The following is an 18,850-nucleotide window of genomic DNA, read 5'->3' on the forward strand; positions in this document are numbered from 1 at the left end:
TTATCAGAAACATCCTTGCGCATCCATTTTCCCATACATCTCCAAGTTTGGATGAAGAGCAGTGGAAATCCGGGGGTCATGAGTATAAGTAATATAAAATTTGATAGACACTGACAAATTGCTCTCCGAAAAAGCTGTACAAATTTACACTTCAACTACTAAGCGTATGAAAATGCCTGCTCTCTCACACCGTCTACAACAGGAGTTTATAATCGTATTTTTTAATCTTTCACCAATCCAATAGGTGGTGAAAAGTGCTATCTTGTTTTTGTTTATATTTTTAAAATTAGGAGCCATTCCTGTTGTATTTTTTTTCATGTTGGATACTAATATAATAGAACTAAAGCTGGTTTTGATCCTAAGGTTTCTACACCCTTACTATATCTTTGTCTCCTGCAGACCAAGGCTGTGTCAAGATGGCGTCCGTGTTTCGCAGTGAGGAGATGTGTTTGTCCCAACTGTTTCTCCAGGTGGAGGCTGCATACTGCTGTGTGGCTGAGCTTGGGGAACTTGGATTGGTTCAGTTCAAAGATGTAGGTGCTGCATTCTTGGAAGGCCAGAGGAAGGTGGGGTGGGAGTAGACATCTCTTTCACACCACTTCTTGGTGGTGAACTAAGTGCAGGGAGAAGAGCCCTGAGCTGGGATAGATGGAATTCTGTGTGGTTCTAGTTGTTCTGGCTAAGATTTGTGATAACACTGAGCGAGTGACTTGCAAACCTGTTCTTCTTTCCTCCATATGTATCTCCTCTGTAGGAATGTTTTGAAACTCTAGTACAGTCAATACTTGTTAGATGACATTATACTTTCTTTCCTAAACGGTATCTTCAAAGAATTAGATATCTCAGTGGGCATGTAGATTACCAAACCTTATTCTGAGGACAGAAACCAATGCTTCCTAATTAGTCAGGCTGAGGACAAAGTATCCTGGGGTGCACAGTCTCCCTATGGTGATATTCTAGGGCTAGACAGTCTTGAGTGTGATGTTGGGGTATCATTTCCCAGAGGTGGTTTTCTTACCAAGCTTTTTTGAATCCTATTTAGAAATTTGGATTCCTTACCTCTTTACTTTCTCACCAAGATCACAGTCAAAACTAAGCTTCCTCCGGGAAGGATCGTGTCTTGTTCTTGCGTCCTTAGTTCCTAGCACAGGACCTGATGTGAGGCAGTTACTCAGTCACGTTTATTGGGCAGGATGCCGAATTTTTGTTGATGATTGTGATAACATTGCATGGAGCTATGCAGTTTCAAGATCCTGTCACATTCACGACTCCACTGAGGCTTTCAAGTCTCATGTGGTTGTAAATGCAGCTAAAAGTAAGGAAACCTTATCTAGAGGACTATCTCTTAGAAGTGTAAGAAGGCCAGAGTTGAGGCATTTGGGGGATTACCTATAAGAATATCAAGGTTTTTGCCTGAAACTCATGTCTTGTGAATGGAAATATCTATTCCTAAAATGATTCCAGCAACATTTTCCAGCACTAAAAAAACCCAAAAAAACAAAACAGAACAAAAAACCCACAAGAGCAACAAAAAAAGAACCCAAGGAATACGTTGGTGGCTGTTGATACCAATGTGTGTCTTGTGGTTTCTCCCCACTCTAGTTAAATGTGAATGTGAACAGCTTCCAAAGGAAATTTGTGAATGAAGTCAGACGGTGTGAGTCACTGGAGAGAATCCTCCGTAAGCCGATTTTCTGTTTACTGTCTAAGTGTTAACTGGTGGGGAGGTAAGTGGTTTGCAGGACTGGATTATAACAAACATGTCCCTATTTGTATAGAGACAAGGTGTTCTAGAGACAGAGTGGGGCAGTGAAGGTTGGGATCCAGGTACTGTGGTGGGTCCCAGGGGCAGTTTAGGCAGCTGAGCCGGCTGAAAGTCAGCTGTCTGCTTGGATCCATTTCTTAGGTGAGAAAACACAATCACCTTGGGCTCTCTGGTGGGGTTTCATCCCACAGGTTTTCTGGAAGATGAGATGCAGAATGAAGTTGTGGCTCAATTGCCAGAGAGGCCCCCACCGACCCCTCTTCCACGGGAAATGATTACGCTGGAGGTATGTTGAGCCAAGGACATTATAGCCAGCAGGCCTCCCTCTTTCTTTGCCTTTCTACTTCCTTTTATAAAACACTGAATGCCCTCCATGCACAAGGTATCTTAGAGAGAAACAAAACATGGCCGTGCCCTCTAGAAGCTTCTAGAGGAGGTGGTGGAGGAAGGAGGGAGGAGTGAGGCAGTGGGAAAGGATGTCAAAAGGTAGGCAGAGCCAGCTCCTGGAAGGCCCTGCAGATCTTGATTTAAAAAATTGGATACTTTATCCTCAGAAGAGGAAGAAGGGCCCACTAAAGGAGGCGGGAAGGTAGGGGAGCTTCACTGCCCGAGCCTTATCTCTCGCTAGGTTTCTTTGTTTTTTTCTTTTAAGACAACTTAAAATTCTTGAAATTTTTGAAGCTGTTAGTGGTATAATTAAAGATACTCTGACAGAGATATGAGACTGGCAACTCCCCTGAAAAATATTTTGGCTCCTGTCATACTAAAACCTGGATATTTTTGGAGAAGTTGTGTTGGTTATATGTTTCAGATAATACCTTAAAAAAAAAAAAAGAATCAATGCATCCAAAAAAAGAAGAAGAAGGAAGGAAGGAAGGAAGGAAGGAAGGAAGGAAGGAAGGGAAAAAAAGATCAATGCATCCAAATGAGTTTGGTATTGGCTGACTGGTTGGTTTTGAAACTCTATACTCTCATACATTTGTATAATAATCAGTCAGATAAGGGACAATCAAATGTGTGCCAACAGTCCTTACTCAGTATTTTCCCTTTGGATATTATTTATTGTTGTTTTTTAAAGATTTATTTATTTATTTATTTTAGAGAGGGAGAAAGAGAGAGACAGCGGGGAGGGGGCAGAGGGAGAGGGAGAGTCTTAACCAGACTCTACGCTGAGTGTGGAGCCCGATGCAGGGCTCGATTCCACGACCCCGGGATCATGTCCTGAGCTGAAACCAAGAGTTGGACACTTCACCGACTGAGCCACCCAGGCACCCCTGGATATTATTTATTGTAAAGATGAAATTAGAATAACGTGAGCTTAAAAGTAGCAATATCTGTCTAACTATTGATCAAGGGGATAGACTGATTCAACTGATCTGGCAGTTAGTTGAACGTTCCTCCAGCATTCCTAGGGAGGGGAATCCTTCTGGCAAGAATACACAATTGGCTTTGGGCCCTTGCCTTGCAGAATTTCTAAAGAGGCTTTCATGACAATCCTAGAGGAAGTATTCAGGAAAAAAAATGTCTACCCACAAATCTCAGCAAAAATTGCCTTTTCTGTTTTCAGGTTTTGTCCTTATCAGCTTTATTTTTGTGTAATTAAATGTCCATAGTCTACATTATAATTTGCTACTTTTTACATTTACTATCACATTGTAAACTGTTTCTTAAATAATGCATGAATCTCCAAAATATTTTTAAAGGCCACATTATTTTTAATAGAATCATTAAGTGGATAGAGCAATGGCTACGAAATGGGGATTTCATCCCCCCCCCAACTTTGTGCCACTATAGTTAGTGTTCAAAATTTAGGGTAGAGATGGGGTGGGTGCCTGGGTGGTTCAGTCAGTTAAGTGTCTGACTCTTGATTTTGGCTCAGGTCATGATCTCACGGTCGTGAGATTGAGCCCTGTGTTGGGCTCTGCACTGAGCATGGAGCCTGCTTAGGATTCTCTCTCTAAAAAACAAAAAAATAAAAGTAAAAAATAAAGCTTGAAAATTTAGGGTAGTGATTATCTCTGGGAGGGGAGGGCATGGGATGCAATTGAAGTTGGGTGATGTGTATGTGGGGTTCATGTTGTGATTCTTTCCACTTAACATATGTAAAATTTTCTATCATAAAAAATGTTAAAAATTCAATTTTGTCTGATACTAATATGCTTTTGAGGGTGGTGGGGGAAAGGAACTAATATTTGCATGGATATCTTTGTTTTACTGTTTATTTTTTAATCTGTTTGGTAAGGGTGTCCCTTAGGTAGATTAAAAGAAATCTAACATGATAATCTCTGTCTTTTAATAGGTGACATTAATCCATTTTCACATATTGTGGTTGCTGATTTACTATCAATTGTTTTTATTAAATATTGAATTGATATAGTAGAATTTTTAGAAAATATGTGTAAGGTATAAAGAATAATGATACAGCAAACACCAAGTACCATCACCCTGTTTGACATAAAAGGTGACCACAGGGATGCTCTTAAAGCCCTCTGTGAGCCCCTCCCCTGCCCCCTCCTTCTCCTCCCCCTTCCCTCCCCCTTTGAGATAATCCTGTGCTGAATTTTGTGTTTTTCTTTTCCTTGTTTCTTCATAGTTTTATAACATGTTTAGTCTTCTAAATTGCATATGATTTAGCTTTGCACATTTTAGTTTTATATAAATGGAATCATAATATTTATTCTGCAACTTGCTGTTTTCTTCCATCATTTTATTTTTTAAGACACCATATAGTTTCATGTTTCTGAAATTAATTCATTTTCACTGTTGGGTAGTGTTTCTTTTATTGAATGTACCATACTTTATGGAAGTTTATCCATTCTATTGTTGATGGACATTTGGATAAATGAGAAATGAACTTTCGTATTTTTAAATTACATACCAAATCTTAGTAGTACATTCATGAATTGTGTCCAATAGAGAGTTGATCTTCACCTGTTAGATTTTGAATTTCAATACCTATATTTTACATTTCCAAGATTTCTTAATGGTTCCCCTTTTACCTTTTCTTTACCTTTTCTTTCATTCTAAGACATGTTGGTTTAATAATTTCTGTGTGTGTGTTTGTAAGCGATGCCTCCACTTATCTCTTTGAGCATTCTAGAAAAAGCCTTAAACTCTTTTTCAGACTAATCCATAAAAATAATTTCACCCAATGTGAATTTCTGTTGGTTGTTGATTTTGTCGATGATTTTTCTTATCACTAGATTTCTTCTTGAGACTTACTCATTTTGTGTGCTCATTTTGGAAGGAAGATTTTTTTTTTCTTTGTTTTTGTCTTCTTGCTTGTTGTGCTCACACTTCTCTGTATAGCATTTTTTACTAGCTTGGACCTGGTTCTCCAAACTCTAACCCAGAACTAGTGATTCCTCTTTTTATATTTCATTACAGTCTGTTTGAGGCAGAAGGAATTCTCAACATGTAAATTCACTCCAGCTTCCCTTTTTTAGTGTTTTCAATGGGGGAGAGACATGCAATTTGCTGAAATGCCTTGGCTTCTTCAGGAAGCTAATTTCCATCCCCCAGAGGGTTTTCTCATCCTCCCTATTTGATGAAAATGGATCTAGCTTATAGCTCTACGATCATATTGAGTTGACTGAACAGGCCACTCTACTTCCGGCTACATTATGATACACTGAATTCTTCTTTAATAGTTATTTATAGTAGTTAATGTATAGTAAATATCTCAGCGCTGTCTGCCTGCTTTCCCTTCTTTTTCCATTCTGCATAGACTCTTCTAGAAAAACTGGAAGGAGAATTACAGGAAGCCAACCAGAACCAGCAGGCTTTGAAGAAAAGCTTCCTAGAACTGACTGAACTCAAACATCTCCTGAAGAAAACCCAAGACTTCTTTGAGGTTGTTATCTGGGGACTCTTTATTAAAGGGACCTTTCCCCCAGAGCCTCCAGTTTCCATTTTGAAAACTGGCTGGTTTGGAATATGCATAACTCACGCTTGTTTCTGTCCCATGCCGAGGTCATTAGTGAGGGGAAAGTTATTCCAGGTGAAATGTGGTGCCAGTTTGAACTAAACACAAAAATATTATGATTCACATTAGAAAGTATGTGCCCTAAACACGCAGATAGAAGTAGAAGTGAGAACAAAGCACAATAGTGAGTTTGGGCAGATTTGGGATTTCCGTAGTAAAAGACTGGGAAAATTTTTGATCTGGCAAGGGCACTCGACTTTTTGAATTCTATTAACTATTTGTGGAAAATTAAACCTTCACTAAAAATAGACAAACCTTTGAGATGTAGGGAGATTTGAAGGTCATCTCAATATGGTTAAGAGAAAACAGTGGCTCCTTGACTTTCAGACGGAAACCAACCTCGCTGATGATTTCTTTACGGAAGACACTTCGGGTCTCCTGGAGTTAAGAACGACGCCTGCCTACGTGACTGGAAAGCTGGGGTTAGTGTAACTCTGCTCTGGAAGTTACATGGAGATGGGTTTCAGGTCCATAGCTCAGTGCCTGGAGTGTGGTAGATTTCCCTGAGGGTCTGAGTGAGTGAGTGAGCGAGTGAGTGAGTGAATGAATGAATGAATGAACCAGCCACTGGAATGAGGGCTATTTCACATGAATATAGACCTCCACACAGTAATAAACCCAAGATTAACCTTTTCAGGTTAGTGGAGTGGACACTAGTGTTACCTTCTTGTTAATGGTGAAACTAACATTCTGGGAGCCTGAAGAGTACAAGTTTGTGTTGTTTCTACAGGGGGAGGATGTGGGGAGAATTGTTCAGATGGGTTTTCTCAACTGTTCCCTGCTTCCTTATCTTGGAAGTACTGCGTTGGCAATAAAATAGATTTGAAGTTTGCTGTTTGAAGTGCAATTAGAAATGAGGTAGTTATATGATCACGTCATCCACAAGAAGGAATACCAAGATTTTAAAATGCGTGGTGATTCAAAGTGGTGGGATTTCATTCAGTCCAAGTAAAATCGATGCCTATCCATTGAAAACATTTGACCAGAAGGTAATATAGGATCAGCGTATGTTTAAAGTAAAAGACCAATGAAGGTAACCATTTTAAAGTTAATATAAAAAATTTCGATCGAAATTATCTTGACACCTGGATGATTTTAAAAGAGTTGAATGGAAATCATTATGTCAGTTTCACTTCTAGTACATTATTTGTAAAAATGCGTACAGCCCATTTTTTTTTTTTTTTGATTCTAGATACCTGTGATTTTATTTATTTTTTTTTTTAATGATTTTTTTATTATATTATGTTAGTCACCATACAGTACATCCCCGGTTTCCGATGTAAGGCTTGATGATTCATTAGTAGTTGGGACAGTTCCTTTCTTTAGGATGCCATAATCCAGCTTTTCAATTGATGCCTAAGATTTCCAGGGAGTTGATGTGACATTATCTAGCTGTCATATTTCTAATTGCAAGTAAGTAACTATGTAGTATCAGGGTGATCAAGGAAGCCTCAATACATCAGAGGAAACACCAAAACGGACTTGGGGTGAGTAGGGGTTAGGCTGCCCAGTGGCCTCAGGACTCCTGCCAGCTTGTGAGTCCTCCTCGCGCTCACAGGGAACTGGGCCCTCTCATTGCTGGCACGTCCACAAGTCCTATGGGGGCCTTCTCCCTGCACCCCACTCCCTGGGCCTCAACAGCGTCTCCCTGTCTGACTGCCCAGGTTCACGGCCGGGGTGATCAATAGGGAGCGGATGGCTTCCTTTGAGAGGCTGCTGTGGCGAGTGTGCCGAGGGAACATCTACCTAAAGTTCAGTGAGGTGGACACGACTCTGGAGGATCCAGTCACGGTGGGTGTCGCGGGCTGCGGAGAACTCTGTTGGGGGGTATGGGGGGGGACTGTTCTCTGAGGCAGTGGGTCTTCAGTTCCGTGAAGCTAGTAGCCAGTGCCTTTCTCCTGGCTTTTCTCTTCCCCCCTTTGTAAAAAACAAAAACCAAAAAACAAAAAAAAAACCTACAAAAGGTCAGTTCAAGGACTGATTTTTGTTAACACCTCACAATTGTTCATGCTTCCAAGACACGGCCCTACCAGGTCCTGGAAACCTAGCTGTGCTCCTGCCACTGGAGGCGGCAGCTGGGTCTTCCTCACCAAGAGCTAAGAACTGGGTTCGGGCAGTGCACCCCAAGCTTCAGTGCGCGCACGAGCAGGAGTGACAGGGGCATCTTGTTAAAATGCAGATTCTGATTCAGCGTGGCGGGGGCAGGGCCCTGGTTCTGCATTTTTGACCCGCTGCGCTGATGCCGGCGGTCAGTGGAGCGCACACTTCCAACAAGGATTTCGAGAGGACTCTTCGCTGAGCGCCATGCACTTAACTGCTCTGAATTCCGTGGGGTTGCCTCCACGGCCCGTGCAGTCAGCATTTCAAGCCGCTTACTTTTTAATTCCAAGTTGGGCTGATTTCTAAGTGTCATAATCTTCCAGAATGGAGGTGAAAAAAAATAATTTTAGGTTTAATCTCCTGGAAAAAATTTCACAGTTAAATGAAATTTAAAATAGGAAGAAAGCTTATTTTTCTCTTGTGCTCTTTTTCTCTTGTCCATAAGCAGGCTGTAGTAATAAACATGGAATCTTTTTTTTTTTTTTATCTTCTCTTGATCTTGGAGAATACAATTTCCCCCTAGATCACTATGTGTCCCTTACAGATGTTATTTTAAAAATTGATGTTGAATCATTATCACTTTCCACAACCATGTTTTGACATGTAATAGTCATGGGGACAGAGTATAGAGTAAGCATCTGGGAAAAGATGACATTAGCCTGTTGACATTGAAGGTCACTGAGCAGATGACATGAGATCAGACTAGATTCCTGGTTCTGGTGGATCCAGGGACAAGAGGACCTGAGAGATTCAGAAAAGGACCAGGGGTCCTTGGACAAAGGAACCTTTGGAAATAATGTAAAGCAGGCAGCTCCCCAAATCCTAAATAGCCCTCCCCGGCTCCCAGGAACAGCTGCCAAAGTGATGATTCATTTTTATCTTCTTTTCAATTGGTGCCTAAGATTTCCAGGGAGTTGATGTGACATTATCTATCTACTTATGGACTTTGTTTCCAATTTTTCTCCAGAATTTGGCACTGTGGTAAACATTTTCATGCATGTCATTTTTATTTTCTTTTGAATTACTTCCTTGACATAAATTCAAGGAAACAGGATTACTGGCTTTAAGGGTGTGGGCATTTTCATGACACTTGGTGGCTCTTGACAAATGGCTTTTCAGTGGGGCCCTACCTGATTCCAGTGCCCTGAGTGGCATGTGGTGAGTACACTGGATTGGTTATAACTTTTCCAACAATGGATTTCATTATTTTGCCTTTCCCCCCCACCCCAAACTAAATAAGAGTAAAACAACACATGTCTTTGCTTGAACACTTTTGTATATGCTTGCGAAATATATATATTCTTTCTTGTGAATTGTCAAACTTGGACTTGAGAATTACATATTAATCAGTGTTCCTAGGGACATACAGTGAGTCAAAAATTAGACATGGCTTTACCTTTGTTAAACAAAAATACCCACTCACCCTTGAAATGTAAATATTGTGTGTGAGTTAACTCCAGTGAGCGAGGTTTGCTATTTTCATTTTAAGCCTTATAATAACCTGGTTCCTCTCTTCTGCATGGTTTCTTGCTTATGAACCACCTCTTAAGTATCGCGTTAGAGCCGATTACAGGCTCAGCTGTGGTCTGGCTGGTATAGCCAGTATTGGGGTTATTGCTTTAAGGTTTCCTGGGCTTCTCTCAGTGGCCTTGCCCTCAACCATAAAGAATTACAAACTTGGATCAACTGGGAGAAACTGAATTTTCCAGTTGTAATTTTTTTTAATGATTTTGTTTTTAAGTAATCTCTCTACCCAACGTGGGGCTTGAACTCATAACCCGAGATCAAGAGTCATGTGCTCTACCAAGTGAGGCAGCCAGGTGCCCCTCCAGTTGTAGTTCTTAATTTTTTTTTAAAATCTAAGAACAGGATTTTACATTTCTGTGACATTATAACCAAAAAGAAAAAAAAATTATATGCATATTATATAAATTATATATATTATTATCGATTATATATATATATATATGTATATATAGTTTTTTCATTCTGATTTTCCAGAAAGAAGAAATTAAAAAGAACATATTCATCATATTTTATCAAGGAGAACAACTCAGGCAGAAAATCAAGAAGATCTGTGAGGGGTAAGAGGCTGTTCATGGCTCTTTCATCAGTGATTTGGGTCACGACTAGGTGAAGAGGTGTGTGTGAGACAGAGTACTCATGACTAGAGGTTTCTTTGAGGTCCCTTAGGACTTTAGAACAACTTTCCCGAATTTGACTAGATTGTGTTAAAAATGCGACTGATCTTTAAGAGCTGTGGGAATAGGAGCAGAGAGGACTTAAGTAAGCAAAAGTCAAGGTAACCGAAAGTAGACATTATAACCACGTCAGTGTATTCCTTCTCACACCCTTTATCAGCCGCTAAGAAGTAGGCACACCTCACGCTGAGTTGTTTCTGATTTTATAGAATCGTTCTCCTCCAGCAGACATTATTCAGTAGAGAAAGATGTTATTACGTTAATATTTTCCAGGGAGAAGAGACAAATTGAGCTGTAGTCCTATTTACCTAAATCTCACAGGTGCTTTGGTTTGAGTGAAGCTCGTTCAGATGATAGAATCATAGCTTGAATTTAAATAGTGCCGAGCAATGCATTGGGAACCCTTAGAACTGGGCCTCATTTTCCGACTGCCAAAGAGACAGTTATTCTAGAAGAAGGTGGTCATCTAACCAGAGTCAGCTAGTAATGGCTTTAGTAGAAGGGGACGTATGGAATGCTTTTCAGTGGTAACCCCCGTGGCCTTTGAAATGTCTGAAATACAGGTTTCGAGCCACCATCTACCCCTGCCCAGAGCCTGCGGCGGAGCGCAGAGAGATGTTGGCTGGCGTCAACGTGAAGCTGGAAGATTTAATCACCGTGAGTGAGGAGTTGAGGCGCGTGACCTGAGTGGGGGCTGCCAAGGGCTACCTTTGCCATTTCCATATAAGTCCCGTGTCCCAGGGCCCTCGCTTCCAGGCCAGCTGGAATGTTAGCTATGCTCTTCCAATGACCACGACGGAAGATTTCGTAATCAGAAAACAGTGTCCAGTAAGCTGGAGGTGGTGATTCGGAATGTCAGTACTGCTCTGCCTGGGCTTGAGCCCCAGTCAGCTTTTGGGTGGCCAGCCCAGTTGGATAGAAGGGGCCCTTTCTTGTGAGCCCAGCCTGGGCCACATCTGTGATACAACTAACTAGCCAGTTAAGTTGAACGACCAGTCTGACTGATTCTTTTTCCATTGACTCACCCAGTTGTTCGAGCGGACCAATTACTTCTGTAAAAACAGTGAGTGAGTCTGGTTTCACCATGGGAACACACCCCGAATTCATAGCCTCTTGTAAAGTCCGTTGTCATCCAGGTGGCGCTCAACACTGATAGGCCTGGAACACTCGCTTCAATAAGCTTTGAAAGGAATCCCCTACAAGCAGCTGGGCCTGCATCACATTGCTTCTTCTGGATGAACCCTGTCCTGTAGAACTTTCTGCGGACATGTTATCTAACCTGCGAGCGCTATCTAACCTGTGAGCACCGTGCTGTGGCCACAAGCCGCTCGTAACCACAGAGCCCTTAAAATGTGGCTAGGGCAACTGAAGAACTGAATTTTTATTTTATTTTATTTTACTTTATTTTTTCTTTTGGGGAGGGGCAAAGGGAGAGGGAGAGAGAAGATCTTAAGTGGGCTCCATGCCCAGTGCAGAGCCTGAGGCAGGGCTCGATCTCATGACCCTGAGATCATGACCTGAACCAAAATCAAGAGCCCCCTGAGTTTTTATTTTTAATTAATTTCAACTAAATTTAAAATTTTTGTGGCTGCTGTTTCAGTTGTAGCACAGTTCTGGATCCTCAGGGAGTATCTTTTAGAGTTGTGGTGTGTGAGTGTGTGTGTGTTGCGAAATGCTTAGAATAACAGACATCTTTGCAATTACCCCTGAAGTTCTTTCCTCAGACACTCCATACTAGATTTTATGAAAGCTTCAGGAGGAAAAGAAGTTATTCCAAACTTATGCTCCTGTTTAGTATAACCTGGGGAGCCACCGGTGAAAGCTGCTGAGACGGGTACACTCCCGTAGCACTGAACAAAAATGAATCCCATTAGATAAATTCTCTGTGGGCAAAATTGTCCATTCCCTCTTTCGTTAATTCACTATAATTGAAGACATTATATTAAGTAAGCATTTTGATAGATGTGTTAATTTCCTAGGGCTGCTATAATAAATGACCATAAACTGGGTGGCTTGAAACAGCAGAAATGTATTGTCTCACCGTTCTGGAGCCTTGCAGTCTGAAATTCCGGTGTCAGCAGAGCCACGCTTCCTCTGAAGGCTCCAGGAAGGGATCCTTCCACGCCTGTTCTCCTGTGGTCCCAATGTGTGTCGCCCCCACCCCCAAACTCATACGTTGAAAACTTAATGTCCAAGGTGATGGTCTTTGGAGGTGGGGCCTTTGGGAGGTGATGAGGTCATGAGGGTGGAGCCTCATGAATGGGATTAGTGCCCTTATAAAAGAGGCCCCAGAAAGCTTGTTTGCCCCTTCTACCATGCGAGGATAGAATTTGAAGTCTGCAACCCAAAAGAAGATCCTTACCTAACCATGATGGTAGACTCTGATATCAGACTTCCAGCTTCTAGAACTGTGAACAATACATTTTTGTCATTTAAACCACCCAGTATGGTATTGTATGATAGTAGCCCGAGTAGAATAAGACATCTCCCTAGTGTCTGGTGGTTGTTGGCAATCCTTGGAGTTCCTTGGTTTGTAGATACTTCAGTCCAGTCTCTGCCTGAATCACACAAGACATTCTTTCCTGCACCCCTAGATGTCCAAATTTCTACGTTTTTCTTTTCTTTTCTTTTCTTTTCTTTTCTTTTCTTTTCTTTTCTTTCCTTTTCTTTCCTTTTCTTTTCTTTTAAGTAGGCTCCACCTGGGCATGGAGCCCAATATGGGGCTCAAACTCATGACCCTCAGATCAAGACTGGAGCTGAGACCAAGAGTTGGACGCTTAACTGGCTGAGCTACCCAGGAGCCCCTAGATGTCCAAATTTCTTATGAGGACACCAGTCATATTGGTTAGGGCCCACCCTACTCCAGTATGACCTCATGTTAATTACATCAGCAAAGACCATGTTTCCAAATAAGGTCATACCTTTTCTGGGAGACACAGTTCAATCCATGACAATAGTACTGTAAAGAATTTAGAAGAAAAGGAAGATACAATCTTTGCCCAAGGGTTTTAACCTCTACAAGGGAAGATAAGCTGCTCATGAGGGTCGATGGGAGGTGAGGGCTGCAGGCCAGAGGAGGGAGCCCAGAGCCAGAGATGCCATGATGGCTGACAGACTTCCATTCTGCCACGTTGCCAGAGCTCTGCATGAGTGTTCCTTGTTTCTCTGTGTGTGTTCCCCATCCAGGTCATCACACAAACAGAGTCTCACCGTCAGCGCCTCCTGCAAGAAGCAGCTGCCAACTGGCACTCCTGGGCCATTAAAGTGCAGAAGATGAAGGCCATTTACCACATCCTGAACATGTGCAACATTGACGTCACCCAGCAGTGCGCCATCGCCGAGATCTGGTTCCCGGTGGCAGACGCCGGGCGCATCAAGAGGGCGCTGGAGCAAGGCATGGTGAGTGGCAGATGGAGCAGGGGCGGGGATGGAGGCCTTGTCAGGCACTCGGAGGCTGTCAGCCTCCATGTCACATGAACTTGTCAAGGACTATCTCCCTCATCTTTGTATCTTCAGTTCTTAATCCAGGGCTGGGCACCTCCGAAACTCCCTTTCTGGCAAATATTCAACATTTCTTTGATCTTCAGCAAGGGCATGTTGAGCACTGATGTACCACTCACTCTGCAGGTTGTGACTGTAGATACCACATTCGGTGTGACTGTAAGTCTGTCCTTTCCCTCATGAAGGTCACAGCCTGGCTGGAAAGACAGATAACCAGACACCTGTGCTCACTGTATGCCCCCAACTGTGCTCAGCACTCTGTACCCTAGTTAAGGGCATAGCCTTCATCCTTCACCTACCTCTCCGGATGGTCACTGGGCCAGGAACAGATCTAGGGCTACGCAGACAGAACAAGGCCCTGCTTCGACAGACTTTCTAGAAAGGAAGACAGATAGTAAGCATATCCATAACTAATGTGATTTCAGGCAGCAATGGGGGTGAGCAGGCGGTAAAGCGGGGAGAGGGGGGGATGGGGAAGGGGGGGTGAGGAGGGAGGCTTTGTTCTGATCACCTATTCACCCTACTGGTGAAGAAGGGAACCTCTCCTCTAAATGGTATAAGATGGTGAAACACAACAGCTGCCCCCGGACACATGCGACTGGCAGCAGTTGATTAGTCACACATGCTCAGAGCCCAGGGGGAGGACACCACACGCCACACAGGGCCACATGGAGGTTGTACTTGGGGCTTGCACTTGGGGGCAGAATGAGCCAGCTGGGATTATGGGCGGCAGCCTCCCATGAGAAGAAGGGGCCCTGGTTTCCATGAAAGGACATGAGGAGCTAGTTTGAATACATTTCTGGGGTGGCAGGGAGGTGGAAGACTAGGCAGGGTGCAGCTGGTCTGGCCTATGGGGGAGCTAGCTGGGGAGCCTTTCCTGCTCAGTGGGTGGCAAATCTGGTGAGGGCAGAGGAACTCATGGTTTGGCCTTTGGGGCCTTGTGAGACTCAAAGATGTGAAGGCGGTGCTTGGAATTTTAGGTCTTACAATATCATTCTAGGGCTGTTACTGGAGAAGGCCCTCTGAGCAGGTGGCTTAGAGCTGGAGCAGGCGGTGGGGGAGGAGGGAGAGCTTTCGGGCTGGAGGGTCTGAAAGTAAAGTCCTTGAGGTGGGCTTCGACTAGGAGGTAGAGGCTGCCTTTATCCCCCTTGTACAATGAGGAAACTGAGGCACAGAAAATAGAAGTAACTTGACCACGGTCCTGGAGCCAGGAGGCAGGATTTGAACGTCCCCATATGATAGTCCAACAACGATCCAACAGGGCACTTAAGAAGAGCATGTCACTCAGATTGGGAAGGGTGGGGGTGTTTCCTGGAGGAAGTGATGCCTGAGCTGAACCATGGAAGGGTGGTCAGTGAGCAGGTGATCGGAGGTGGGGAGGAGCAGGTGGCACAGGTCCACCTGAAGGCCAGTGGCTGGAGAGAGGGTGCCGCCAGTTTAAAGAACAGGAGGAAGATCAGGGAGAGGCTGCAGCATGGTCCTGAAAGACTTTCTAGTGGCGTAAGGGGTCTGATTTTATTCCCATGCTGGAGTGACACAATCCAGTTTGCATTTTAGAAAGGTTTCAGTGCAGTGTGGACAAGACTGTTGGGATCCTGAAGGGTGAGCCTGGGGAATGGTTCATACCTGGGTAAGATGGCTGGTGTGGAGCCAGCTGGTTTCCATGCAGAAGTAGTGGGGGTGAAGGTGTGAAAGGGAGTCTAAGTCAATATTGGAACAAAGTCTTGATTAAAAGACGGAAGAGTTTTGATTTCATTCTTTAGGTAATAAGAAGGCTTTGAAGATTTTGAGCATGACTGAAGCAGTCCTCTTTGTTTTATTTTATCAAAGAAGGATTGCGCTGTTTGGAGTGTAGGATAAATGGAAGGGAAAGAGACAGAGGAGGATGGTGAGGCTCGGGGCTAGGCTGGTGGAGATGGGAGCAAGAAGAAGAGGGATTTGAAAGGGACAAGCAGCAAGATTTGGTGATTGGTTGATTGATTAAACCAGGAGAAGGGACATGTCTGATGATTCCAAAGGTTCAGGGATCTGGAGAATGGAGTCTGCTGAAGGAGCAGCGAGGCCAAAGGAGGATCTGGCTTTGGGGCAAGTTGATGAGTTTGGTTTTAGGCTCCTGGATTTTGTGGGGTTGCTGAGACATGAGAGTTTGAAAGCCGAGGCAGGTGGTTAAAATTCGGAGGAAGATCAGGGCCATTTGGAAGAATGGGGCAGATTTAAGAAGGTGGATAAACCCTTGAGGGAGTGAGCAGAGAGAAAGGAAAAGTAGAGGACCCAGAACTGAGCACAACAAGTGCACTTGCAGGAGCAGGAGGATGGAAATGGCCAGAACTCTACTTGCTTGATGACTCTCCCCTGGGATAAATTAGTTAAGTAATAGGAAGGTATTCACTTTTACAGATGTGGTCATGGGTCTCACAGAGGTCAAGAAATTGTCCCAAGTTTACCTCTAAGGAATGGTGCGAATCAGACTGTGATCCATGTGCTGACACCCAGCTCAAAGCTCTCTTCCTTACATTTTTGTCAATGTTTTTTGTAGGAACTAAGTGGCTCCTCCATGGTCCCCATCCTGACTACAGTGCAATCTAAAACAGCACCTCCCACATTTAACAGGACCAATAAATTCACAGCCGGCTTCCAGAATATTGTAGATGCATATGGTGTGGGCAGTTACCGGGAAATAAACCCAGGTAAAGGGTCTGATGCATTGAATAATGGGGCAGCTTGAAAATGAAAAGCGGGTAAGATTGACCCCTTGGGTGGCAGAGGAGGTGAATTGTTTAAAACTGTGACATCCCTAAAATCTTTGGCTTCCTGATGCCCTGCGTTGTCTTGCATAAATGGCGATTAGTGAAAGCTTTGTTCTTTGTCAAGATTTCACATGTTCTCCCTTAAACCCTAGTTATTAGGCAGTCACATTCAATTCTTTTTCCTTTGCCGATTCAATGAAGGTCATCTCTTAACATCTTCGCAGAGCTGTAGCTGTTTTGTGGGTGAGATGAAAACACACAGAACTTGGAGTCAGAAGACTGGATTCTTAGTGCCATAAACTGTGTGATACTGGTTGCTTGGTTTGTAAAAACAAAGGGGTAGACCAGCTGCCCTTCAGCTATGTCGTCCACAGTGCTCTTCTTCTCCCGCCTGTGTCCAAATCTTGTGACCTGTAATGCAGGGGCCCCATAGGTTGGGTGTCCTGTGAGTAACTGCTAGAGGTGCCTGGTGCATGTGAATGCTGGAGAAACAGACAAAAAATGATAGTGGAAGAGTATACAAAACACTCAGAGATAGAAAACGGTTTTATTGTTTATTTTTTTAGTGTGGGGAGGAGGGGCAGAGGGAGAGGGAGAGAGAGAATCTTAAGCAAGCTCCATCCCCGGCCGACTCCAGGATGATCTCACCATCCTGAGGTCATGACCTGAGTCAAAATCAAGAGTTGGACACTTAACTGACTGATCCACCCAGGTGACCCCCTTGAAAACTGGTTTTTAAATCCCACTTAATTTTGTGATCTTCAAAACTCAGCTCATTTGTAAATGGGGAATAATAATGCTTACTTATTGATGAGCTGATGTATGTGGGAGCTAAGCAAGTGTTGGGGTTGGGGATGGGGAGGGAAGACAGAATCAGGAAGATACAAGGCAACTGGCTTGTGGGGCATGGAACGTGATCAACAGAACTTAAATGGGGACCCAGTGGCTGTGGGAAGGACTCAGGCTGTTGTGGGTCTCACTTCTACAGCTCCCTATACCATCATCACTTTCCCCTTCCTGTTCGCCGTGATGTTTGGAGACTGTGGTCATGGGATTGTGATGCTACTGGCAGCCCTTTGGATGGTCCTTAATGAGAGACACTTGCTCTCCCAGAAGACGAACAATGAGGTGGGTGTCCATCAAATATCTTGCCTCATTTCCTCGAGGTTATAAGTAGAATACGAAAAAATGTGTATGTTGTTTTCACCATAGGAACAACATGTTTTATGAAAAGCAAAAGATAGAGAGTAAAAAAGGGCCAAAATTCAACACAGAAATTCCTGCGCAAAGCTCAATGCTTTGGCTGGTGTGGTTCCTATCAGCATTTTTGTTTTTTGTCCATTGCTTGACAAGGCATTGATCTTATTTTTAAGATTTTTACCCCTAACATTGATTTTTTTCCCTTTGATTATAAAAGTAATACATGTTTATCCTAAAAATTGGGGAAAATACAATAATTTAACTACCTAGAAAAAATTACAACTACTGTTTTTATGTATCTTTCCATTTTTGTCTGTGTTTATACACAAACAGTTTTTAAAAACTGGGATCAAATAGTGCATATTAATTTGTGGCCTTCTTTTTTTCCACTTAACATATCACAGATATTTTTCCCAGGGGGCCTTGGTGCACAGTCGGTTGGGTATCCAACTCTTGATTTCGGCTCAGGTCATGATCTCTTAGGGTCCTGGGATAGAGTCATGTTGCCCTCTGTGCTCAGCATGGAGTCTGCTTGGGATTCTCTCTCTCCCTCTCTCTCTCCCCCTCCCCAGCACACATGCTGTCTCTCTATCTCTCTAAAAAAAAAAAATCAAAAATATTTTTTCATGGCAGAACCCTTCTCCCACAATCAGCCCATGACCAGTGTTCTTATGAAACACCAAGAACCCCTAAAAATTATGTCTTCACTTTTACACTTGAAGTGTCCACACCTTCTGTGAAGAGCCTTCTTGGTGTTGTGAAGCTTGAGACAACTCAAGAGTCTGCAGTGTTTCAAAGTTAATTAGTTAGGGTCACTTTATGTTCATTGTAATAGATTTTATAAGCTGGAAATGTGCCTTTAGCTGTGTTCTGCATTTTAAGACTATCTGCAAACTTTTATTACAAGTTTTCTTAACTAGAGCTAGTTCAGTGATGTCACAGTGGGTTAATCATCAGCAAGGTTGGTGGGAAAATACACTCCTGGCCAGTATAGTTTTGCATGACCAGCATTTTAACAGCTGTAGTTTCTTATAATATTTGAAGTCTCAAAGCTGCATGTGAGCAGGTCTGAGAATGATCGACACACATCGTTTGGTATTACAGAAAGCACTTGACTCTTCTTAGTGGATGTGCTTAGACAGAGACTCGATTTTATAATGACAAGACCCAAAATGAGTGTAGATTTGACTTGCCATAAAATTGAGCTCCACACAAGTCCAGCTCTGTGCTTGTATTCTAGAAGCACTTGAGACAACAGCTGCCCACTGTCACGACCCTTCCCTGACATGTGAGGCCGCAGCTTATACTTCAGTTATGTTTCCTTTTTTTTTTAAAATTATGATATGTTAGT

At 43.0% G+C, this 18,850-nt stretch overlaps 1 protein-coding gene across 1 annotated transcript in view; it reads left to right on the top strand.

The window, feature by feature from the left end:
* Positions 1-416: 416 nt before the first annotated feature.
* ATP6V0A4 (ATPase H+ transporting V0 subunit a4) overlaps positions 417-18,850 on the top strand; it is a 50,633-nt gene continuing 32,199 nt past the window's right edge. The window contains exons 1-11 of the mRNA XM_008697374.2: positions 417-533; positions 1,603-1,681; positions 1,957-2,051; positions 5,493-5,618; positions 6,078-6,172; positions 7,415-7,541; positions 9,852-9,934; positions 10,615-10,708; positions 13,238-13,450; positions 16,089-16,239; positions 17,288-17,427. Of these exons, the coding sequence (XP_008695596.2) occupies positions 417-533; positions 1,603-1,681; positions 1,957-2,051; positions 5,493-5,618; positions 6,078-6,172; positions 7,415-7,541; positions 9,852-9,934; positions 10,615-10,708; positions 13,238-13,450; positions 16,089-16,239; positions 17,288-17,427 (1,320 nt within the window). The remainder of the gene's footprint in view (positions 534-1,602; positions 1,682-1,956; positions 2,052-5,492; positions 5,619-6,077; positions 6,173-7,414; positions 7,542-9,851; positions 9,935-10,614; positions 10,709-13,237; positions 13,451-16,088; positions 16,240-17,287; positions 17,428-18,850) is intronic.

This window comes from Ursus maritimus, unplaced genomic scaffold (genome assembly GCF_017311325.1).
Source record: "Ursus maritimus isolate PB19 unplaced genomic scaffold, ASM1731132v1 scaffold_3, whole genome shotgun sequence".
NCBI classification, from domain to species: Eukaryota; Metazoa; Chordata; class Mammalia; order Carnivora; family Ursidae; genus Ursus; species Ursus maritimus.